The sequence below is a fragment of the Lagopus muta genome, chromosome 9, assembly GCF_023343835.1.
Source record: "Lagopus muta isolate bLagMut1 chromosome 9, bLagMut1 primary, whole genome shotgun sequence".
Lineage (NCBI taxonomy): Eukaryota > Metazoa > Chordata > Aves > Galliformes > Phasianidae > Lagopus > Lagopus muta.
The window spans coordinates 15,360,923-15,386,949 of NC_064441.1; the positions used below are offsets into that span (position 1 = coordinate 15,360,923).

General features: G+C 40.0%; 1 protein-coding gene across 13 annotated transcripts in view; it reads left to right on the forward strand.

Annotated features, from left to right (window-relative positions):
• DOCK10 (dedicator of cytokinesis 10) overlaps positions 1–26,027 on the forward strand; it is a 136,005-nt gene that overhangs the window by 46,838 nt on the left and 63,140 nt on the right. For 10 of the 13 annotated variants that reach the window (XM_048954661.1, XM_048954665.1, XM_048954666.1 and 7 more), the window contains exons 2-8: positions 158–277; positions 6,957–7,046; positions 14,334–14,416; positions 19,490–19,562; positions 19,847–19,978; positions 20,243–20,377; positions 24,679–24,862. In XM_048954661.1, coding sequence (XP_048810618.1) covers positions 158–277; positions 6,957–7,046; positions 14,334–14,416; positions 19,490–19,562; positions 19,847–19,978; positions 20,243–20,377; positions 24,679–24,862 — 817 coding nt within the window. The remainder of the gene's footprint in view (positions 1–157; positions 278–6,956; positions 7,047–14,333; positions 14,417–19,489; positions 19,563–19,846; positions 19,979–20,242; positions 20,378–24,678; positions 24,863–26,027) is intronic. The other 3 variants (XM_048954662.1, XM_048954657.1, XM_048954664.1) reach the window with 1 other exon arrangement.

A 26,027-nucleotide genomic window follows, 5' to 3' on the forward strand; every position in this document is an offset into this window, starting at 1 on the left:
GTTGCAGCAAGCTAGGAAGTTGGAGGGAGGCAGGGGGAGAAATTGTTCATACTGATGTGCAGAAAATGTAAAAAATGATGTCATTTTATGGAGGGGGGAAAGAAAGGAGAATTTGAGTAGATATTACCTGATCTTTTTTTTTTTTTTTTCTCTACAGCAGGAAAAACCAAAACTCTTGGAGCCTTTGGATTATGAAGCTGTTATCACAGAGATTGAGAAAAATATTGGAGATAGCCTGTTTAAAGATCTGATACTGTTCCCTGATGATGACTTTTCAGTAAGTGCAAAACAAATGTGTGTTGTTTTCTTCTCTTAAGTTTGTTCACTTTATCCTCGCTGCTAGCAGGAGAGATGGAAATGTTTCTAGGGCTCTCTAAGACTTTTCTTGATTTATTCATAGCTCCTTATTCCTCTCCCACCAAGTTTTACTTGTGTGTGTGTGTGTGTGTGTGTGTGTGTGTGTGTGACATTTGCATATAAGTGAACTTGCAGTTCTGTAATAAGTACAAGGTGAAGCCTTGGTTTTCCAGAATATATTTCAGGAATTCAACACAGGTTATTCCATAACATGTACTTGTTGGTTCACTCAACACAGTGGTTATTTAGCTTGTGTTGGGATTTCTCCCCAATTTTATAATCTAACATAATTGCACTTCAGAATGTTACTTACAGTCTCTCTGATCCTATTCTGTTTGATGTATTTGACCAGCATGGCACTTGACTTTCTGCTCTGTCAGACTTTTTAAGATGGTGGCTATAACATGCATCTAAGCTGTGCCATATACCATCATTAGTTTGCAAAAGAAGAGTACGTCTGAATTGATTTTGTTTAGTTTGAGAGCTATCTCAATTGCGGATGGAGATCTGGCAAGCTGTCCCCAGGTGCTGGGGATGTAGTCTTCAGTGCCAAGGTAGCCCCTGTGGTAGGGTGCTAACAGGCTGTGGGTACTGGAGCCCACTGCCATGGGGCTGCCCAACCTCATTTGTGGTTTTCCAGTGTTAGGCCTGGCAAGCTGCGAAGAATTTAAGCATGGAAGCCTGAGGCAGCTTGGGAGGGCAAGGACTGCCTGCAGGGTGGTTTGGGAGGCATGCTGCCAGGCAAGTAAGCTAGCAGATTACCTGCACCTTACAGCAACTTCTTCAAAATCAATCAGTCTTTGTAAAAGATTTAGGTTTTGATGAATAGGCATTCTCTAGTGGAAATACGTTTCAATCTGTGACTGACTAACTGCTGTGTGAGAGCCTTTCCCATCAGCTCGTGGCACTGCTTCTGTCCTGTGGGGCTGGGTTAATCTAATAGACTGCTTTGTTTTCCTAAATGGCTCTACTTCCTTAGTGGCATTAACTGAGTTAATGTGCTCGTGGGATTGAGGAAGAACTAAACAGAATACGTTTTGCCATCACTGTTAATTCCTTTATCCATTTTACACATTTGTGAATTTATGAAATTGAAAATTAGCATTATAAAGCTGACTACACTTGCTTGTGTGCTGCCACAAGGCACTTGAGCACCTGCATTTAGAATAACTGAGCCCAAATCAGTGGAGCAAAAACTGATTTTTCTCAGCAAAAGGAGAATCATATCCTACTGCTCAAGACCTCTGCCTATCAAACCATGTTTTCATATCCTTATTTTCATTACATTTTTAGCTGTTGCAGCGACTTCAATTTTGTTTTCTCTGTATTATTTTGCAATTGTACCTCATAGTGAACTGCTTGTGTACTAGAGATGACCTGTATTCACAAAAGAGCAGAGGCAGTGACACATGGGGTCTATAGCCTTGCAGTAAAATTCTTTTTTGTTGTTGTTGTTGTTGTTGTTGTTCAACTGCAGTAGCAAGAGCTTATGTCACCAGGCAGGGCTGCAGAGCTTCCCTAGCAGATGGGTTTTTCAGCTGCAGAGCATCTATTTATAGCTCTGCTCCTTCCTGCTGAAACATCACCTGTACACAGCAGTCTGGGTCAGCCATTTGAGTAGAAAGAGATCCAGGTCTGACTGAATTAGGAGATGCTTAGGCTGGCTCTGATTGTTATTTAATGCGATGATGCCTCAGGAAATTGTGGGTCTTACTGTTACCATTAACCATTAGAGCTGCTTCAGACTTTGTGGCGGAGGGATGATGCAGCCCCACTTAGAGCCTGTGTTAGCACACTATGGGCAAAAGCATCTTCAGAGTGAAAGCCAACCGATGTGCTTGGTGAGGAAGTGAGCATAAAAGAAAATTCTGTTTTTAATGATGATTGGCCATTTCCGGATCTGTAATATTCACTGTGTACATCTTCTATGGGCCAATTATCTACATAGCTGCAGTACTGTCTGATCTTCTCTTTGATCTACAAATTCCTTTCTCTCTTTGAAAGTGATTCTAAGAGAAGACACATTTTCTTACAAGACCTTTTTAGGTCATTTCTAGCACCTTGCCATAAGCTACAGGACAGTAAAGAATTCCTGATAGTAATCTGAGCCTGATACTCTTCTGTTTCCCTCTGTTTCAACAGAGGAATGCAAGGCATATATGTTACAAAGACACATTCTGTGTTTTAATTCCAGCTAGGAAAAATATGCTTCTTTTTTTGTGATTGTGCATAATAATTCTTTAAAAAGAAATAATAACCACTGATCCTTGTTTGCTAACTCTCCTCCTGCCTGCCCAAAGTCCAGTTTCCCTTTGAAAAAAAGTACACAGCTTTGCTTCACTATTATCTGCTCTTGAATCCCATGAGCACATGGTCTCTCTGTCACTGTGCTATGAGCAATGGTTAGTGGAAATTTCTACTTCAAAATTTTGCATTTGCAGCAGCTATGTGGAGGAAGGATTGACACAGCTTCATAGGAGCTCCTTGTCAGGTGAACGTGAGCTCGGGTTGTACTTCATAGTAAGTGGGAGTTTATGTCCTTGTGGTTATAGAAGTGGATTATAATCCTCATTTCACCTTCTGTTCTCCCAGACTGGACCACATTCTTCCTTTGCAACTGGGCCATTGTCTGGCATTCCAATTTCTGACTTTCCTCCTATGTGTTTTCTGGAAAGGTGATTGTAAAATAAGTGTGACAGCTTCGTTCAGATCTGTCTCCCTCTCAGTGGTGCCATCCCTTAGTGACAGCAGGCTCAGCATCACACTAACATTGTGCTTGTGTTGAGGTTTAACGAGAATACATGTTACCTTTATTTGACTTATAAATGGTAATTATCATACAAAGGCAATTGAAAGTATTTAATAGGTACTTTGATTTGATACAGTAGAAGATCATGTTAAACTGTGTCTCTTTATGTGAAATGCTGGAGAAATAGCTGTAAATGAGGGAGGAGAGCCTTCTTGGAAATAGCCCAGAAAACCCCAGTATTGTTTCTGACATCAGAAGAGTTACTGTGGTGGATTACCAGGTTGTTTTCAATGGCACCTGGCTTATCCAACACTTTCCCATGTGGTAGGCAGTATCTTGTCATCAAAGAAGAACTGAAATTCGGTCCATTACTCATGACTAACATGATGCGAGATCTTTCACATGCAAGTTCACGTCAGCTGGAAATAGCAGATAGGCAAGGGGCAGCTAGACTGAGAAAGATATGTTTCACGTGTTAAAAAGAGAGGGCTAAAGCAACAAACACTGTGTGGGCATGGCCCCTTACACTGAGCTTTGTCCTATGAGGAATGGGGCACACTGAAGCTGTCCCCTTAAACACCCACTGTGCTTGCTTTCCTGTCCCTGTGCCCCTGCGCTCACCTCTCTGTGGCAAGTCTAGGGCCAACAGCAGCCCACAGAGTTCCACCTTGGCTTTCCTTTGTGATCTGACAGATTAACCATTTTCACTAACGTTAAATAAACCTGTTGACTTAGATTCAGTCTTTCAAGCTGCTTGGACTCCTTTTCACCTTGGCATTAACGCATACGAATGTTTCTGCTTGTGTGTGGTTAGCTCTCTTAGGAGGGCTGCCTTTTCCAGAAGTAAATGTAATCTTTTTTGGTGCATCCGTCTAAAAGTTTAACCGCTGGCCACGTGCTTTCAGACTAAGAGCTGTTTGAACAGAGTGAGGATGTTTGAAATAGCGAACGGAGTTTAACTCTGTTTTCAAGTCCTACACTTGCCATGTCAGTGGGAAGTAGATACTGTCTGAAAACATTATTCCTTATTGACCACTGATAAGGAATAACATTAGCCTGTGCTTTTCATTGTAGAAATAGTCTTCAGTGAATGTTGCAAAAGGGCACTTAACTGAATCGCACCTTGTATCTAATCTGACACCTGAGGCCATCAGTTTGTGCAAATGAGACACTGCCTGAATGCCTGAAATCACTGTTGGATATAGGGTATTTATATAAAATGGATATCCAGAAGTCTTTGTAGAATGTCAGGTTTTAGGTACGAATATAAATGTCTGTGCTATTTGATTCTCAGAAGATGCTCTTTTGACCTTTGACTTAAGTATGCAGCTCCTACGAGAGCTTAAACAGAAAGCTAGATTGCATTCAAAGCACAGCGACGTGCTGAATTCTGCCAGTGACAGCTTGCGATTTTTCAGCATGTATGCTGGTACTGAACTTTAGTTGTTTTTTGAAGTAAAAAAAGTTCTGGTTGAAAAATGCTGTAGCAGATCTACCTTAAAGGCCGTTGAGCTTTGGAAGTAATCAGCTCTGAACAGGAAGTGTTTTTGTGGCCAGACTTGTGCAGCGAAGTGGTTGATCATAACTAATTCTCAGAAGAGAAGTGCTTTGTAGTTTTTAAAGCCAAGGTTAAATATAACAATACACAAGATTTGTCATGTCCCAGTTCTATGTAAATAAACCTATGATATTTTTTGGCAAAGTCCACAAATGCAACCAGCCCCATGTTACCCAGTTTCTCAGTTTTGCAGGGCTCCGTTTTCTTCTTTCAAGTGCAGTCTTGTGGAGAAGAGGCGGGGGTGATTGCTGAGTGTGCAGCATTGGGTTGGAGTTCCGTTTCTTCTTCTGCCACAGTCTTGTTGCTTCTCCCATAAACTCTGTGAGGGAAGGGAGGCATGACAACCCCCATGGGAAAACATTCGGCTGCCTCAGTCAGTGTGGTGCTGTCTTTGACAAGAAGCGTTGCACTAGGTGTAAATTTTATACATATATATATATATATATATATATATAAATATATGTTTTAACTAAATAATGAAAGATGTCTTTTGCATTGTTTGCAAGGCAAATAAATGTTATTGTAGTCAAGCAGAAGAGGCTGTTGGTCTCTGCAGTTAAGTCACCATCTGTGCAATGTGAACACTCAGTGCAGAGTGCATCACACATGTCCTTTTTGTGCCTCTGCTCCGCCTTGCATCTGGAAATCTGGTCTCTGGCAGCAGTGACCTCATGGAAGGGCAGCCTACGTGTTTTGTGGCTTCTGCTGCTGGCCCCAGCCTGAAGAAGAGCTTCTGCAGTGTGATGTCTGGGGGTTTTCAGCTGTTCTCAGGGATGGCATCGTCTCAGGATTGCTTAAAATGTCATATATGTGTGGAATAATTAAGGAAACGTTTTCCAGACACTGTGAGTATTGCTGGAAAGTCCCTAAGCAACCGAGGATTCAATCATTTTCACTATTACTAAATGTGGTCTGAAAATCCATATTTCTCCATCTGTTGTTTCTCTTACTCATTGACTAAATGATTGTATACATCTTCTCTGCACGTAGGCTTTGGTAATACAAAAGAGGAGAGCCCTGGAATCCATGTGTATGAGGGGTCATTATTATTTGTTGGAGCCAAAGTATTTTTACTATGCTGTATCCTGAACTATCCAGACAAAATGGGAAAAAGTCAGAAATCCCGTATAGTTTGCATCCACCTGTGTGGTGCATGCCTTTCTTTTAGAATTGCTCATATAAAAGGTCATAAGGAGAAGCAGTGTGTTAAATGCAGGCTGTAAAGAAAAATGCGGTCAATAATAGCCAGCTGATTGGCACATACAGCCTGGGTGCTTCAATTTGTGGAGAAAAAAGTTCACTGTTCAGTTGGAGACTGAGGATATGAAGCATCCTCATGGGCTACCAGCCATGGGTGCTGCAGGCTGCTTCACTGAAGAAAGTGGTGCTTTGTCGTACTAAACTGGTCAGATGCTGCAGGTCTTCCTGTGGAAATCATGTGCCATTCTGTAAGGGAAAAAGCAATAAGGTGTGAGATGACGTTTGTCTTGGTGTCGACCCTTGTTATCTTCAGTTGAGTTATTCCACTGTAACTGAGAGTAGTCTGATCTGCTGGAGTGTGGTGCTGGTTGGTTGCTTTGTGCAGAGAAAACGAGTGGGCCTGATCTCATAGAATCACAGAATGGCTTGGGTTTGAAGGGGCCTCAAAGACCATCTTGTTCCCAACCTCGTGCTGGTGACAGAGTTGCCAGTTGCTAAATCAGGCTGCCCAGGGCCCCTGGACATCTCCAGGGAGAGAGGATTGAATTAACCTGAGAACGAACATCTCTTGTGGTTTTTTGCTGGCTTGCCAGAGCTCTGCAGTGAGCACTGCTGGTCGGCCCGGCTTCTTGCTGGCCTGGTGCAAACTGGGGATGTCAGCCTGTTGGATCTTCCGGAGATCCACTTCTCTTTGTGGTTTTGCTGCTCAGTCCTGACAAGCCAGCTCTGCCAGGAGCTGCTCTTTATTTAAAAAAACAAAAAACAAAAAACAAAAACAAAAAAAACAACCCAAAACTTAATTGGTGCAGTGTCCAGTGATCTGAGAGGGGATTGCTGGATGCAAGCTTAGAACAAGCTTGTTCCCAGAAATCTGTTTGAATAGTACTTTGCTTGTAATTAATGCTTTAGCTGATAGTAACGTATGAGGGACGGAGTTGGGTTGCAATTGTTCCTGTGCATGTGTATTGGCTGCACAAAATGAAAAACTGAGAAATGCAAGCACCAATAATCATGTTCCTTTTGCCTTTGTGAGACAAAAGTGCTGCTTTTCATCATTCTGGCTAATTTTCTTTTCTTTCTTTTTATTGTCAGATAGATACAATTTCACTGGAAATCAGGACGCTGTATCCTTCTGTACCTGAAGATGCAGAACAAAAAGCAGAGAATCTGTTTGTTAAAGAGGTAAAGGTCTGAAATGTGTATCCTCTCTGTTTTAGTATTGTTGAAGTGATTTTTAAAGCAGGTTTGAATTTTGGATGAGGAAAGATTAATAACGTGGCTGTAGTTGCTTGTTCTGAGATAGCTGTATCTAGAAAAATTGCAAAGGCACTGGATTCATTCCTCATTCTACTGTTCTCCAACTTCATTTCCTGTCACTACTAGTCCATTAGTATTGGTATTCTCACATGAATGTTACCACTGGTGCCCTGAATGGTTAGAGTTTGAAAAATATTGATACCTTTTCAAAAACACAAATATTTGACATTATTTCAAACTTTTATTGCAATGTATATATCTTATTTGAGGTGTTTATGTCACTATTTGAGGAAGTGTGAAGGGTGTCTAGAAGCTTGTATTTATTGTCAGTATACATAAGCTGTTCTACCTTTTCATTATAAACCCAAGCAAACTTCTTTCACAGCAGTTAGAAGCCCACTAGGTGCGATTACTTGCTATTGCTTTTTTACAAATGTAGTTATGTTGGTTCCGTACCTTGGCTCAGATCAAAAGAAAACATTCTGTTTGCTCTTTTGCTACCTCAGGGATATTTTGGATTGTCACTGATTTTGTTACTTTGAAGGACATGGAAGATATTGGTTGCACCGTTCAAAGGAATTTACTTCAGCCACTGCTTGGAACCTTCTCCTTATTTCACTATAAATGTGAAGTATAACCCGTCCTTTGTATTAGCAGAACAGATGTATAGAATCAGATTTTCAGCCCTTCTTCTATAAAGAATTTAATTGCAAACGCTTGATAATTAGCCAGTAATGTATGTGTTCTTTGCCTTTTTTCACAGGTGGGTTTTTGCATGCCTGGGTTTCTACTTTGAATAAGTGTGGGCTATTTCATGTGTAGTATAGCTTGCAAGATAACTTATGGAGGAAAAGTCAGTAGGAGAGAAGCACAGTGGGTTAGGAAAAAGAATATTAGAAATATAGCTGTTGAATTCTATTCAACATGACATTTTACAGGCTCTATTTCTCCCCAGCAGCAGGTCTAGAAAGAGCAGTAACAACTTAATGCCAGCTCAAATAGCCCGAAGCTCATCATTTTTTTTTTTTTTTTTTTTTTTTATAATGACAGGAGGGTTAAAAGATAACACAGCTTATGGAATTATATATCTTTCCTGAATTCTCTCTGCCCTTTCAACACTTTAGGGTCTGCTTTTTATTTTAAGGTTCTTCAAGTAGCAAGGCCAGCACTGTCCTCATTGCTTTACAGAGAAAGTGGTGTATCTAAAAATGAAACATTATTGCACAGAACCTGGGAATCATTACAGCTGAGTACTCCAAGGGGATGTTAATGACAGCCTGGTAAAATACATACTGAGCAGCTCTGTTACCTTTCTCTGCAATATCAGTAAGCCAAACTTGAGGGCAATAGTGGAAAAAACAGTAGTGAAGGGCTAAGACTGCATGGAAAATAGCAGGATAAGACCTTGCATAGAAGTAGAAATGTGTATGTTCCACTTTGTCACAAAGCCAAATGCAATACATGAAACAAATTAAGCTCCAGGCTTCCAGTCCAAAACTAAGTAAAACTGAGCATGGGGTGCCATGAAGATCTATGATTGTAGTCTGCCTCAGTGATTGCAGCAATCTGTACTGACCCAGCAGCATACTCTTCCACCTGGAACAGCAGCTCTGGGTAGCTGTGCAGGACTGGAGTTTGTGACCTTCACTTCTCTTCTTAGAGCTGTGAAAGAGCAAACTCTTTGCTTGGTGAAGGAAGTATCTCCTCCTTCAGATGCACTGTGGTCTCATGAAGCTGGAACTAAAGGGCTATCCATCTGTAGCAAGAACTTTTGCTATGGTTTGGCTAGTTGGCTTGCTCTTAGTACTGGGTTTAAATACCTTAGTAAAAAACAAAAACAAAACAAAAAAAAAAAACCCTCTTGCATGGTAAATCATTTTGAGTGATAATAACTGTTTTGGTTATTCACAGCTGTGTCACTTCTGAGTTAATCTGTGCAGGAGTGAGAAGGTCCTTGGGAGCTGCCCCAGGCGGTTCCTCGGGGCCCAGACCGCTGCCATGGGTTCGTTGCCTTCTGCTAGGCACCAGTCCCCAGTTGCTGATGCTGTGTTAGCTGACAGTGGTGCACATAAACATATTTAAGGGTGTGGGTGTTCACATAAAGTGCTAAAACGTTTTGTCTCTCCCATCCTTTTGCCAAGCTCCAAGGAAGCCCGTGCCAATTCTGCTATGTACAATTCTCATCAGGGAGAGAAAAAAACTTGTAATAGATTTCAGGGACGTTCAGGTGTTAAGGTAATGAGTGAGACATAAGGATGCACTGTAAATAAGTTGTGTTACATTCTCCTTTTTGCTGAAACTGCAATAGGAAGGTTTAAAAACAAAACAACAACAATAACAACAAAAAAAAAACAACTAATAACAATCTTTTGAGAACTAAATATTTTCTGTAGGATGCAAGGAGAATATTTCACATTTTGATGGATTAACATCTGGGTACCTTTATTTATTTACACTGCTTAGGTATATTCTAAAAAAAAATCCTTTAAGAATCTATTGTTCCTATAGCTGAAATGCTCTTAGGATTTTTTTCTTATGGCTTTTTCCACCTTTCATAGGGAGGAGGAACTTGAGCAACTAAGGCTCCAGGAAAAGTTAAGTTAACAGAGTTCTTAAAGCCAGAATAAAATTGTCTTTAGTACTTGTTTTCTAAGTATTCTTAATTGCCCCGAATATTTTACTGTACCATTCTGTTTATTCCTGAATTTGTAATTTCCTCACTCCTTGCAGGATCTGTTACATGCGTTCATGCCAGCCAGCATTACCTGCATGGTCTACAATTTCATTCACTCCTTGAGAAATAATATAATTATTTTTCTTTATGAATGATGAGAATATGCCTAATATAGTCTTTCCAAACTTTTGTTTTCTTGGATATGCACCCCAGCACTGGCTGCTTCTCAGTTGTGGGTGTAATTGTAGCCCTCACGCTTCATCGTTGGAGCAGGGGGACAGTGCTGGCTGAAAAGCACAGCATCACAATGAAATAGTAGTGTAATAATACTGAAATTTCATTCCTGTGTAGATTTTCTAGGTACGAAAGTTGGAGCTGTCAGTTGTGTGAAGTTTTTTAGCACCCCTGCCATTCACCTGGCAGCTCTTTTTATTTCAGATTTTGTGTTTTTTCTCCACAGGATTTGTAAGTCACTATTAAACATGAGGTTTATTAATCATAGTGTTAAAAGAGCCACAGCCTTCCGTGTACCTACTGGAAGTGGTGTGTGTCAGTGCAGTCATTTTCTCAGGCTTTTAATTCAGTCTCGTGCCCATTGTGCTGATAGGTTTCAAAGCCAAATTAACATGGAAGCTCCTGTTGGTAAATGTCACAAACAGTTTAATTGCCACTGGACAAAACACTGTCCCTCAGGTCACTGCAGCAGGGGCCGCAGGAGGGGCAGTGGGGACAGCGCTGGGAGCAGCGCTGCATGTCACTGATCACGGGGTAGGGTGCAGAGTGTGCCCTGCAGCTTCCCTTTCCCTTTCAGCCTTGTGGCTGCTTCCAACTCTGGCGTCTTTCTGCTTTCAGTTTCCAAACCCTTCCTCTTTAACATCTCCTGCTTCTTGCTTCACTTTGCAGAGCGCGTGAGGAGGCAGAAGGGCACTTGGCATGCTGTTTCTCTGCAGTTGTTCCCTAAACAGCTGTTGTCATACATGTGGCCGCACACCTAGAGCTTAGAGAGAATGTAAGCTGCAGAGGAAAGGAACTCCCGTTGCCTTCAAAAGTACCAAGATGCTTGCTTCAGTTGTATTTCTGTCACTTCCCTTTTTCTTTTTCAAAATGTTCATTGGCATTGTAGGGCAAGTCTTTATTAAGTTGCTCTTTCACTGTGGTGGCCATCACCAGAACCAGAGCTAAGAAGACACAGGTGAAAAAGGTTTGCAGGTTGGTCAGTCTCTGTAAGGAAAAATTGGACTAGCTGGGCAAGGAGAAAACCAAAACGATAGAAAAGAAGTGAATTGTATAGGTCCCTTGGGAACGGGTTGGGCAGCCTGCCTGGTCAACAGCAGAATAGGAAAATTCATGCAGACATGTGCCAGCCCTCCCACATCCCAAAGCTTCCATTTCTCTGCCTGTATTTTTCCTCCCCCGCAGTCCCCTTGAGCTGAACAGCTGTACAGTGGTGCCTCTGCTGTTTGCCAAGAGCAGTGGGATCCTCAGTGAAATCTCTGCTTCCAGAAGGGTTTTTCTTGCTCCTCAAAGGTATTTTTCCTCACTATTAAAATTAGATTTACAGTACTTTTCATATAAAAATACAATAAAAAAATCTTTAAAAGTCAATGCAGTCTGCAGAAGAACTTGATTTTTCAGTTGGGATACTCTGAATAGAAAATGCTGTGCTCTTGTATTAATATATTTCTTTTTTAAAACCTAGATTTGCTTTATAATGGCTAACCACAACAAGCAAGTTACAGAACCGTGGTAGCTGTTGCACTGGATTGACTTGCCTTCTGTGGATTTTTTTAAATGATACTTGAATGCATTTCTTGTCCCCTTTGATTTTTATCTTGATTAGCTTTTTCTTGAAGAGGCACAATAAGCCTTTATGGTTATAAGCTAAAACACTGTGACCTGCTCTACATGGTATTCCCAACTATGTTTTGAGTACCTCAGCCTGTAATGTTTGCAGTAAAAGACTGTGGTGAGAATGCTCTGCGTGCATTAATTGCATTTGCTCAGTAGAATACTTAGTGCTGAAAGTACCGCAAGGAAAAAGATGCCCTTTCTGTAGAAGACTTGATTATTTCACGTTTACCAAGCAGAAAGAGGGTGAAGTGTGAGCTGAAGAGTCCGTGCTCCTCCTCACAAGGCTCAATGAATGAGTTTTTCACTGGCTCTTGTATAGCAGAGCGAATGCTGCCCTTGTAAGAGAATTCTTGTAACCCAGGTGAATAGCAAGTGGTTAAAATGAGAACTTTGGTCATGCAAACAGGAGAGTGACAAAGGAATTTCGTGGAGAGTCATAAGAAAAAGTGTCTTTTTTAATATTTAAAGCCTGAGCTGTGTAGGAACATGATTGTTGTGTGTAGGCTGTGGGCTTTGCTCTGTAAGGTGCACAGTCAGCTGATTACAGTACCGGAATAGTATGGTCATTGTTGGATAATCAGTAATTGTTTTTTTATTTTATACTGTTTAGTGGTCACACTTTATTTTGCATCTCATGTCTGAAAGACAATGAAGGCTTATGTCAGATCAAGGAGATCATAGTTTCAGATGGAATCCCTTTACTGCAGAATGCATGTGGCTGTGTTAAAATATTCTGTTCCATTTTAGTGCCAAGAGGACTGCCTACTACTGAGCATCCACTTCATCTTCTTTTTCATACGCTAAAACAAACAAAGGTGCTGCAGAAGACTGTGATCACACCTGAGATCATTTCCTAAATTCATCTGTGACTACATATCTGTGTGCTTTACACAGGGCTTAAAAGGGGACTTGGCAAGCCAGCACTGAGTAATTAAAAAAAACACAATTTTTAGGTTTTCAGCTCATCTCAGACTGCAGTAGCAGTCTCACAATCCCCTCTCTGTCCTTCCAGGGCAAAGACCACTGTGCAAGCAGTGACTCCCATGGGAACATCAGGAGAGACAGGCGAGAAAGAGGGAATACTCCCAGCTGGAGTGACCCATCTTGTCCCTTTATTGCCTCTTCTCCCACTTTTTCTGCTTAGCTTTTTGTGTTCTAGTCTCTTTGATTTATTCTTTACTCTTTTCCTCCTGCAGCCTCATCCTTCCCATGCCTTTTAGTGAGACTCTTTCCTGCTCTCACCTGAGATTCAATTATCTTTTATGTCACTGTTTCTTTCTCTACTGTAGATCCCCACAATTTTCATTCTTGACTTGTCTCTTCCCTGTCAACTTCAGCAATGCTTTCTGCTGATAGATTTTAGGCCACTTTTTTCCTTCTTGTCCATCTTATGTGTGCTGAGGCAAATGTTGAAATGAAGTGCAGGAAGAAGATAATATGATGTTAGGGGAAATTCTTCAGCATATAGTGTGGTTACCTATTTTCATTTTATATTCTGCAGTGAGGATTGCTGGAAATTCTGACATGGGGTTATTTTTCTTCTTATTGATGTGTATGTTATCAATAAACATATATTTCATGCATCTTGTTTCATCTAACTGTCGTGTTTAATTGCACTGATAAAAGTTCTGTACTGAGTAAATCACAGAGTTAATCTGATTTATTTGACAGCATAGCAAAACCCTTCACTATAGTCTTTGTGCAGGTCTGTTTTCCTTATTTAAGGAAGATTTGTATATCAAGAATGATTTCAGATGAGATGCAAAACCAGCTAAAACATTTTCTTAGAAAATAAAAGCTGCAGGGAGATGATGAGATGACTGAGCAAATCCAGTGTGATGGGGAAAATGAGACCCTGATGATAAATAATAATCCTGTTAATATATTCCTGAACATTAAGAGAATGAAGATAAGTCCCTAGGGGCAGAACAAGAAGAAGAGGGCTTGTGCTGCAACAGCAGGGAATAAAAAGAGTGAGGCAAATGCGTTTACAAATGGAAGACTTAGACAGTGAAACAGGTACAGATGAATGTGTGATGTCCATGGAGCAAGTCAGGCGTAAACTGCACAGTGCCTCTTGAGGGTCTGGGGATCTAAATTAATGATGCCTGCAGAATAGGTGATGAGAACTGGGAAAGCATGTTAAGTTGTTTTCAGCCTGCCCCCACTCCATCTTGTATGATTCAATGCATTTGACTTAAAAGAGAAATTGTGCTTCCAAATGTGGGAACGTGACAGTCACTTTCTTCCGAGAACTCTATGAAGGAGAGGAATAGGTTCTTCTTTTATCTCTTCTTTAGCCTTTTCTGAGCCTAAACAATTCTAGTAGAATTAGAGTCACAGATTACCTTGAGTTGGAGAAAACCTGTAAGAATAATTGAGTGCAACTCCTGGCTCCACAGTCATTAACTAATCATTAAGAATTTGACATTTTAAGGCAGTCTGAGGACAAGACAATATAAAAAGCCACTTAACTGTCTGAACCTTGACTCTGTGTAGTTTAGATGTGAACGGATCATTCACTGTAAATATATGTCCATTTTCTATTTCTTTTGATTTCGGCTCTTTTGTGAGAACATGTTGTATTGATTTGCCAATGCAAGGGACTGTAGGGCTCTGACCAGTTCTTTTTCAGAGATATCAGTTTCTTATTTAATTAATTCTTGTTATTGTTATTTTCTCTTTAGGCTTGTAAATATTACAGTTCTCAGTGGCATGTTGTGAACTACAAATATGAACAGTATTCAGAAGACTTTCGACACTTACCACAGTAAGATCTAGCATAAGTTCTTTATTTTTCCTGTTAGGTTTGTGTCATTTTGCTGAGTTGTGTCCTTATTTGTACTTTCCTTTATCTCATATTCTGTACTTGTTTTACTGTATTTACAGAGGCTTGCATTTTTAAAAAGGGGAAGAAAAGGTCTTTTAGCAAAAGTTCAAGGCTCTGCAGAATCCAGTAGTATCGAGAAACTCTGTTAGTGCTGATTCAAACCTTAAGTGTGTATTTGCATATTCAAAGCACAGTTAATACAGAAAGCTAGATTCTGTTTTCCTTAATAATGCGTAAATGTCATTCACCTTTAACTGAGATTAATTCTCCTTTTAGCTATCCTGAGTGCCAGAGGAGTAGGATTTCGCTTAGGGGTTTATAGCTGCACAGTGCAGAAGGTCTGTGTGCAGTGAGTGCGTGTGCTGGTACAGTGCATGGGACATGGCTGCAGAAATGTGCAGCTGTCTGGGTAAGCAAATGTCCTCTCCATGCTTGGATGTAGTACATTAAATCAGTGTAAAGGGAGTGGGAGGAACAATCTCCTTGATGGGAGTGGAAAGAAATTAGGAATTTGGTGTTCATTCATTTCTGCATGTATTCCTACACATACTCCCACTTCTGGGAGGTTTATATCCTGTACACTGAGGGCTGTTTTACAGTGTAGTGAATGAACTCACTGAATGCCCAAGCAAGCAGCATTACCACCTACTTTCTTGTAATTTTGAGACATAAAAATACAGTAGTGGATGAAAACAGTGGTTACATGCATGTAACACTGACCACTGGAACAAGGGCTCTAGACTTGGCTTGGATGCAGACTAGTCTGAACTAAACCTATGGAACAGCTTGTTCTAGATGCCCTCTCCAAGCAATTGGAAGACAAGAAGGTCATCAGGAATAGTCAGCATGGATTCATCAAGGAAAAATCATGTTTGACCAACCTTGTAGCCTTATATGATGGCATCACTGGCTGGGTAGATGGGGGGAGAGCTGTGGATGTCATCTACCTTGACTTCAGCGAGGCGTTTGATGTTGTCTCCCACGACATCCTGATGCAAAGCTGAGAAAGCATGGGACAGATGAGTGGACAGTGAGGTGGGTTGAGAACTGGCTGGGTGGTGCAGAGTCTGGTTGGAGACGTGTGACTAATGGTGTTACCCAGGGGTCATTGCTGTGTCCGGTCTTGTTCAATATCTTCATTGATGACCTCAATAAGGGGATAGTGTGCACCCTCAGCAAGTGAGCTGATGATGCAAAGCTGGGAGGAGTGGCTGACACTGAAGGCTGTGCTGCCATTCAGCAAGACCTGGACAGACTTGGAGAGCTGGGCAGTAAGAAACCAGGTGAGGTTTAACAAAAGCAAGTGTAGAGTCTTGCACCTGGGAAGGAATAACTGTAAGTATCAGTATAGGTTAGGACCTGACCTGCTGGAGAGGAGCTCTGCAGAGAAGGACCTGGGGGGCAACAGGTTGTGCATGAGCCAGCACGGGAACAGGCTGCCCAGGAAGTTTGTGGATTCTCCTTTTCTGGAGATATTCAAGACCTGCCCAGACATCCACATGTACAGCCTGTTGTAGAAGCCTTCTTAGCAGGGCAGTTGGACTTGATGATCCCTGAACATTCCTTCTAATCCCTCCTTTCTGTGATTCTATCGTGAAAGGAATCAATAAACTGACTCTGGTGGTCCTGTTAGATGTGTTTTTCAGAGGGTTTGTGCTGCAAGCCTTCTCACCGATCTGCTTTCTCTCTTGCACATTGGTGATTAGGGTAGTACAAAGAGCCAGGGAGAGCAGTTTTGCGAATTGATGTTATAAAAGTGCCTTTTCTTATGTATCCAATATAATGATTGTTTTATAAAATTAATGCATTTAGTGCTAAAGAAAAATGTTTGCTGGGCAGAAGTTTTCCATTTAACCTTAAGTACTTTCATTCTTATGAAATATGCATTTGACAGACGTGGTTGCATTATTCTGCTAAGCGGTACATTTTAGCTCTTTATGGACATCCTCTTTGAAGGATATTTTAATATGGTGATTAATGTCACTTGCCTGAGTTCATGCTCTAGGAATGTTATGATGTGTCAATGCTACTTCCCCCTCAATACTGTTGTTTTAATTCTTTTTATAGGAGATTGTTCTAATAGAGAAGGTTGGATGAGTGATAAGCATTTTAGTTTTGCATCATGAGATGTGACACCAGATTTAGCTGTGGCTAAAGGACTCCCATTCACTATGGGTACTCTGGACTTTCTCATGGGGTTTTGCATCTGGAAACACAAAAATTGAGGACTCGGCAGCCTTCAGTAGTGCTGGAAGGAATTCCTAGTTTTTTGTGTGTGAGGACACTGTGCTATTTGATAGTCATAAGAGATGTCAATTAATGTCTTCATAGTGCAGCAGATTTTTGTCAGATACCAAAGTCCTTTCCCACCATTGATCCTTTTTGTTCAGGAAGTAGCCACAGTGTAGTGCAGATCATCTGGAGAAGGTGCAGTGTGTCCTGATGCAGTTTCAGTAAATTAGTGCTGTGACACTGGGTTAGAGCTGAACAGCATGGGGATGACACAAACAAAATTTTAGGTATTACTTTAGTTTTTCTCTGAGTGTGTTCCTCCTCTGAGGTTTTTTTTTTCAGATCTCTTTACCTCTTAAATTCCTCTCTGTGAGCTCTCACTACCTCTTTTTAACACCATTTTTTATGCTTTGTTGTGTGTGTTCTTGCTTCTTGAGCAAATGGAGGGGTGGAGGAAAACCAGGACTTGCTTAGCGTGTGCACTGTGGTGACAGCATGTCTGGAAACAGAAAAAGCCATTAGCACACTTTTTGCTTATAAAGTGAAAGACCCCAGTGTTTGATAGGTTATTTCAGTTCCACTGCCTTAGAAGTTTGCAAGTTTGAAGAGGCAGTAGGTGAAAAGAAAAAGAGAATCTGCAGACATGTTTTATCTGCCTGCCCTAGGGAGTTGAGCACTGTACCCGAGTAGGATCCCACATAAGAAAAGGAAGAAAAATCGGAGAATGAGAGGTCTGAGTGGATGAATGTTTCTTGTGTAGTCAGTGAGGGAATACTTCTGCAGGATATTGTGTGATCTCATTGCAGACTAAGGTGTCTCTACAGCTGGGTTTTGCTGGTAGCTGTAAGGGGTAGCACGTTACGGATTACTGGACCTTTACCTGTGGCCTTGTATAGACAAAGAGAAAAATATAGTAATTTTTTCATTTTTTCAAAACCTGTTTTTACTGATGTAGTTTGCCTGTCCCAAACCACTGATATTGTCTTTGCTTCCACGGTGTGCCTACTCTGACACCGGAAGCATTGGTTGTTCTTTTCTGTCTCTCATACAGCTCTTCTGGGAGGACAGAAGGGTTTCCTTTTTTCTCAGAAGCACACCATGTGCTCAGGCTAGCAGAAGGTCTGTGGTTTAGTGGGGCAGGCTTGCCTTTTCATTGGGGTGACAAGAGCCAGGCAGAATTGCAGTGTTGCAGTGTCAGGGCACCCAACACCACAGCAATCCAGCTCCTTCCCTGCGCCTTCTTCCCTTCCCTTGTAGCAGCAGTTTTTCTTTTGCTTTGTTTTGTTTTTCTCAGTAGCTCAGTGTCTTGCCGCACTACTACTTGTACAGGTCCTCAAGCGAAGGCTGTGGTGTTCCCCAGCAGTGCATGGGCTGGTGGCAGTGGGCAGTGTCACAAAAGCATGCTCTGTGAGAACTGCAGTGCATCCTTGGTTCTGAGTGATGAACAAGCCCAAGGGATTCAGAGTATTCACACTTCATAGATGTCAAAGGTAGCAATAGATTGCAGAGGTTCCTTTTCTCCACAATATTAATCAGTTGTTTACATTAAACACTGAAAAAGGAATGAGCTAAAACAGAGAATAAAGTGTCTTGTGTCCTTTTGTATTCAGCGTGCATTTCATTATCCTGGCTTTTCTGAGTACAATGGGATGCTGAAGGCATGATATCACTGATTTTTGAAACAGAGAAAGCAAAGAGGAGATAGGTATTGCTTCTTACTCTAATCGTCCTAATCTATAACTTGTGTATGAAAGAACAGAAAATGGAAAAGGAAAGGTAACGGGCTTTTTTTTTTTTTTTAATTACTGTAACACTGTGTGCTTATGTGGGTTAATGTTTGCTAACATCACAGAGGAAATTAGCTTATGAGCACATGGTTCCTGAACTGCTGTTTGCTCCCGTGTATGACAACATGGCATTTCTTTGTTCACCTGATAAGTCTGAGTAGATGAAACTCTATTCTGTGAAGATTAGTCTTCCTAACAAACAATGGCTTTTACCACGATAGCTTCTGTAGTTTTTTCACATCAGTAGTAAAGACTTTCGAGATGAGATTTTAATCTTCAAGAATTCAACGTTAGGGCACAGAAAAAACTGTTTTTTTCTCAATTTAAAAATATCTTTTACCAAGTGCATTGTTTGGCTGTTACTTAAGGCTTAATTCTGCAATGTGCAAAGTACTTTGGGATGGTACAACTACCTATGTGCTTAAAAATAAGCATGTGCTTAAGTGCTTTGGTCTTTGATTCTCAGTTTTGCTTCACCATCTATCGTGTGGAGCTCTTAAGTGGCACCACATCTAAAAGATTGCCTTCTTAAAAATTACCTGAAGCCTGTGCTCAACATATTGAATAGTAAGATACCTATCTTGAAATATTAAAGAAACATATAAGCTTTTAGCAAATGTTCTAATATTTTTATTGGTTAAGAAAAGCTACAGAAGAGTTCATTCTGGTTCATTTGTCAGCCTTTAATGGGACCTCTCTCTGCAAATTGTTTAGTTTTTGTTGTCTGTTGTGGTGAAAGAGCAGGAAATAGAATAGTACTTTATCTTTTATATGGAGGAGCTGGTTCATACTGCTGGGGAAAAAAAATGAAGGGAGCTTAAGAAAAGAAAGCATTATTTTGTAAGCGTACTGATTTTCAAAGGAATATAGAATCAGAGAAAAAGGAAGGTATTCTGTCGATGGGTACCCAGCATAATTGCCTCCCTGCAGTAGATGATACATTATAATTATTTATTTACTTAATACTATAAAAGATTTTTTCCTCTTCTCCCAGAAATGACTGTAGACCAGAGAAACTGCCATCACATTCCTTTGAAATCGATCACGAAGATGTAGATAAGGATGAAGTATGTATTCTGATTTTTTTTTTTTTTTTTCCTCTTTTCTCCATCAATGGAGACTTATCTATTACTTTAATATTTTGGAAAAGGATAATGGAGAATCATTATCTCCTATAAAATACTTGACATTTTAAGTAACTTTGAAGTTAGTGGAACAGCATATACCCAGCAGGCTTATTAATAAAGTCTTATATTAAGAGGAATGTAAGGATGATTATTTGTTGTCAACTAGACATTCATGCATTACAGTTGTCTTTTGCAATGCACTATTAATTACATCTTTCATCTAGGATACAACGTCCCACTCATCTTCAAAAGGTGGTGGTGGTGGAGGAGGAGGATTAGCAGCAGGAGTTTTCAAGTCTGGATGGCTTTATAAAGGGAATTTCAACAGCACTGTAAACAATAGCATCACTGTTCGGGTAAGGGGACTGGATTATTCTTTTTTCTGTTCCAATTTATATCTCCCATAGAGGCACACTTTTTTGCTGTTGTCATTTATCTGTTTATATCTCAGATTAGTCATGGTTACATTGCTTCAACAGATCCTAAAGTAATGTTGCAATTGTCTGCAGAATAGTGCAATTGAAATGTGGGTAGAAATTGCTTTTTATTTAAACCCTGTGAATCAGGTATCAGTGAAAGCAATTTGCAGCTCAACAACTGTCTTTTTTTCTTCACTTCAGTCATTCAAAAAGCGCTACTTCCAGCTGACACAGCTGTCAGATAACTCATATATTATGAATTTTTACAAAGATGAAAAAATATCTAAGGAGCCAAAGGGATGTATTTTCTTGGATTCCTGTACAGGAGTCATACAGGTAAGTCTGATTTTATTTCATTGATTGTTTTGGTGTCAGATAAGAATTATTGGCAGCACACAGACGAACGTACATGGGTGGGTCTCATTATCAGTTGCATGGAAAGAAAATGCTGTTTGTTTTGCTCTTCAAATTGGTGCCAATGCTCAGACTGGTGGAATACAAGACATACAGCTGAAGTATGATAGGAGATGAGTATGCACTCTTTGCTGATGGCACACACGAGAGAAATATCTCAATTTATGTAAATGATTCAATAGGTTCCTTGAAGATCCTCTGTAGGGAATGGCAATTTACACTGTGTATCCCATAAAGTATTTCTTTTCCAAACAGCTGCAGGACAGGATAAGACTAAATACATGGCAGGGCAGTGGTATCTGCTGCTGTCAGTCCATTGACTTGAAAGACCTGAGAGGTGGCCTGGAAGTGATGAAAGCCAGTAAGGAGATAGAACTATGGAACTGTTAAGGCTGGAACTTGCCCAGGAATCCTACTTAGAAATGCCTAACGTCTGCAACACATTCTTGTGCTAGTCTGAGCTGTGTGTGTTTGAGATGGTGGTCAGCATGAAGGAGACATGCTCTGTGCAGTTATAGGCACAATGGTACAGCCACGAGGGAGTTGCTCTCAGCTGAGCAGTTAGTTGTGACTAAGGGAGTATTTACTTAGCTTAAAGTAATGGTCGTCCTGGATCTTGTAAGTTGGTATTGCTCAGTCATTTATAAGAAGGGAAAAAATGACTGCTTGCTCTTGCCTGCTGGTGGTGTGTGCTTTCTTTTAAGACAGGTCTCAGCCAGAACCCTCATTAAGACCTGAATGTCTCTGCAGTGTGGCTTTAGCTGTAAATTAAATACTCGCTCAGAGGGTGCCTGATCTTCAGTGTTGTTTCTGATGACACTCCTTGGTAGCAGAAATCTTTAGACTGCAAGATTTCTGGCCTTATTTGCTAACCTTTGGCAGAAAAAAAGCTTAGAAATGCTTGAAATCATCCTTCCAACTATTGACATCTGCCTTCTAAATCTATAGCATTCCTGCTAATTGTCCAGAACAGTTTGAACTGTAAGTTCACCTCTCACCACCAGACACTGATTTTCTTGATTATTTAATTGACATTTAGAATGGGATGAATGAATTTATGAGCTGTCTTCACTCAGAAGTGAGAGCCTTAGCTAAGGCAATAATAGTGCAAGTATCATCAGCACCAAAGACTCCAACTGCTATAAAAATGTGGTGAACTTAAAATCATAGGACTGAAAAACAAAATTTTTATTAGGGTTGCTATAGGCAGGGAAACCATAGAATCTGGAGAAAGTGCTGCATAAATCTGAAGGCTTAGAGGAACTATGATGTGAAATTTCTGATGTTATGAGCTGTGTGCTGCTAAGCACATTTAACTCAATATGAATGACTTTGAGCTCATTTGATGGAGTTTACTAGATTGCAGTAAACATCCTGGAAAAAAAACATCTCCAGATTAAATGCAAAGCACCTTCAAAACAATTCTTTTATTTTGGAAGAATGACCCTGCAGGCATTAGACAGCCTTCTGTTTCATTTATAGCTCATCTGTAGTTTCTTTTTTATTCTTGTGTAATTTCCTTCTGAAAGAAAGTTCAAACTTGGAATTAAGTGTTGAAGATTACAAGTTAACCTCAAGGTCCACGTTCCATATAGATATGGAAGGACTTACAAAGAAGGAAACTGAGAAATGGAATTTGGGGTTTTAGATTTTTTTTTGCTCTATTAACTGATCAGGAAAAAAAGTAGTTGGCTTTAGACTTGAAACAGAGCCTTTGCTGTAGATCTCATCTGCTTGCCAGAACTCTGAAGTGCAGATGGAAAAGTGGATATTGAAGTTTTCCTGCCACAGTGTTGTTAGGATTCAGCATGCAAGATGTATTGCTCTATTAGATAATGTCTAATAGTGTTACAGGACCTTAGTTAAAGATCATGGCCGTGTCTGTAAAGGGAAGGGCACAATACAGACAAGTGCATTCTTTTTAGTGATCTTTATACTTTTTCTGAAGACAGATTGAAGCACAGTGCTTTTTCTTCATGGACTGTGCGTAAATTTGTTTACACGATCCACTTAAATTATCTACCTTTAAAAGTTTTGAGTGAGCACTGGCTGAGGGTTCTTGACATCTTTTTTTCCACGTTTAGCTCTTGTTCAGGCCCTCATGATTTATTAGCTAAAGTAGATTTCAGTAAAATTTTAGTTATTATTTTACATTAATTTGAATGTATGCAGTAACTAGAGGATTACCTTGATTTCACTGTGATCAAGAATGCAACCAGACACCCAAGAATGAATTGCTACAAAACCCAACCATATTCTTCCCCTGTGTAGGGCAAATTAAAAGTTTTATATCTGAAAGATTATTCACCTCACTAAAGTATGTGAGAGAAAATGATTTCCTAACGAGAATTTTCAGTAGCAGAATTTAAAAGGTACACACAGAGATAGGCATGCATGCCTGAATCAGTTTTGAAAAACCTAAATTTGACTGATTCCATTGACCAAGTAGCTCCAGAAGTTGTTTAGTCTTGCTGATTCCTGAGCTGGGTCATGACATGCAGTATGAAGATTGGAGCAAGTGATTAACAACAGATTGGGTAGGAATCTTTTAAATCATCTCTGCTGCTGCAAAAACAAAATTGTTCATGGAATTTTTTCTCCATGTCCGGTGTTCTCTATCTCCTTCACTGCTAATAAGCCCCAGATTTTGCCTCTGTTTCTCATACACAAAAGATGATACCAGTGTGATTTGAACTGCTGGATTAGATGCTGTTCTGGGTAACTTGATATAGGGCTGCAGTTCTGTGTATTGAGAAATAATTCTGGTATGTAAAACTATAGGATACCACTGTCATTTTGTTTAAGACTGAATTAAGAAAAAGAGCATAACAACCAAGTGTGAGTTGGATGAGTTGGTTTTCATCTGTCAGTCCAAGGTTAGCTGTGTCAGCAATGCCCTAATAATTGCATGTGAGGGCAATTTTCTGGAATATGGAATGTAAAATGGTGACACTGATGTCCATAGTCAGTAGTTGTAAAACTTATGTAGCGGAAGTAGGGAGCATTAATTTTCTTCCAGATTTAAACAAGGGAAAGAGATGATTGATGTGATTATTTCCGTAAGGCTAACAGTTGGAAGCATCACTCATTTGATAAATTTGAGGAACGAAACAAACTGCATTAGAAGATCATTCTACTCAGTTTTATTGAGCTGTTTCATTAACTAAGCAGCTGTTAATTCTTATAACAGAAACTGATGGATCAACTATCTATTGCAGGTACAATCTGGTGATACAGACCAAAGCTAAGTCTATTGTCAGTATATTGGGTTTAGATTCCTATTCTGCACTTTAAAAGGCCAGAATGCAGTGACTGGGCAGCAGTATTTTCACCTTTGGTGTCCTGCGAGGAATTGTTGAAAATGCAATAGTCACTTGTGACACTTCAAAGTGCTCATAGTAATGTCTTCTCATGAAGGAATCTGTCCTGTTCACATCGTCTGAAGTGGTTTATTGATTTCTATTCAAAATCTAACTGGTATTATGCAGAAGCTCTTTCAAAAACAAAAACATGTATTCGCGAATGTCCTTATCCTAATAACAGTATTTCTAGCTTCGTTACATACTTCAAAAGTAGTCATTACCTTTACAAAGTTTGTTTGCAGCTTCTGTAAATAGCTTGAAAAAGAAGGTTGCATGAATTGTTCACATTTAGTTATTCATTTCCAACCACAGCAGTCAGAAGTGGAACAGTCTTTCACTATGTACTTCTTCACTTGCCTTCTAGATTTAATTTGTTGAACTAATTCCATCCTCTTTCTACAGCACAAATTTGAATGTTGGTTAGCACTACTCGGTATCTTCTTGAGTGTCTGATGCAGGACTTATAGGAGATTTGGACCTTATTTTCTCTATTCAGCAATGACTCATGTAGCAGTGTTGTACTTTCCCCATAAGAGGTCTTTCATTATTTCACTTAGGAGATGTTCCCTACTGTAGTCTGAAGCGTTACTGGCCATAGTCTTAGATCTTCTACGGCTGAACAGATGTTAGATATACAGACACAACATAAATGGAATGTTAGATATACAGACACAACATAAATGGATGTAAATTCATTTTCTGTGATATTAAGAAAAAAAAATTCTTTAAAGTCAGTTAATTTCGTTTGAAATTTACCTATAAGGAATGGCTATGTAGAAGTCCACCTTATGGATGCCTTTTTAGGTATCTTTTTATAGTTGGTTCTGGTGTTTATTTTTTCCTTTCCTTTCGTTCCAACAGAATAACAGGCTTAGGAAACATGCCTTTGAGCTGAAAATGAATGACCTCACATACTTTGTGCTGGCAGCTGAAAATGAACAGGATATGGATGACTGGATTTTCACTCTCAACAAAATCCTGCAAATAAATCCAGAGGGGACCATTCAGGAAAGGAAAAGTGCAGACCTCACTGATCTGAAACTTGGTAAGAGTGAATAATCTTGTATTGTTTTTAAATCAAATGTGCAAAAAAAAAAAAGCCTTCAGCTACCAATGTCGAATCACTTTAACTGCCTGAGCCTGTAATGGATTCTGTATCTATTGATTTCTGATGGAGCAGCTCCAGCCTTTTGGCAGGCCTGAACAATGTCAGCTAACTACCCACAGATCATTTTCAAAAGGCTGTGAGAGGGAAGTAAAGCTGCTCCCCTTAAAGTCAGCAGGAACAACATGGCTCTGCTTTGCTTATGCAGCTATTTTTCAAGAGTAGTTCACCCTGTCAGTGATCTTGCTGGTACATTGTGTTTTACTGTCTTAGGTCTCAAGAAAGCTTTAAAGAATCTGCTCTTGGGGAAAGATTCTTTTTCCAGCATTTTGTTTTTCTTTAAACATCTGGAGCTAATGATTTAAAAAAAAAAAAACCACCAGCTGTTGGTGTATTGCTCTTTCTCTGGAAGCTTACTGACTTTTCATTTCTTGCTTTTGTGACTTTGCATATTAATGTGCCTTGACCGTGTAGGAAAGAATTAGATGCTTGGTTATACTGTACTCTTTATGAGACAATAATTCATCATTTTCACATAATAAATCCATGTTCAGTTTGATGAATCCTAGCTAAAACTGTATAACTGAAAACACTTGAAACCTTAGTAAAAATTATCACCACCACTTACAGTATGAACTAAATCAAAGCTTTGAACCCCGTGCATCTGAATCTCGAGGAAGTTCAGAGTTAACTGAAGGCTTTAACCTAGTGCTTATAATAAATTCTGATCTGGGGGGGGTCAGAAAGCTCTTCATATAGCCAAAGATATGTTTTTATGATTGGGAGGCACGAGGGATTTGCACTTCAGAATCGGAGAAGTGCTTTTGAAAATTCCACCCATTAGGGTATTAAGTAACAGGAAGAGAAATGCATGTGAAGCATCAAAGACATAAGGTTAACAGAAAACAGTTTTTAGGGGTAAAAATGCCGATAGCATCATAGCACATTCCTCTTGCTCGTTAGCTTGTCAAAAGGCATGATTCTTTCTTGGCAGAAGGGCCCTGAATGTCTGTAGTGACTTATTTCACGTTGGTCTGAAAGCAAGAGCCAAACAAAAGATTTGCTGTATAGTGCTGTTTTCTGGAAATGTAGATTTGCAGCTTTT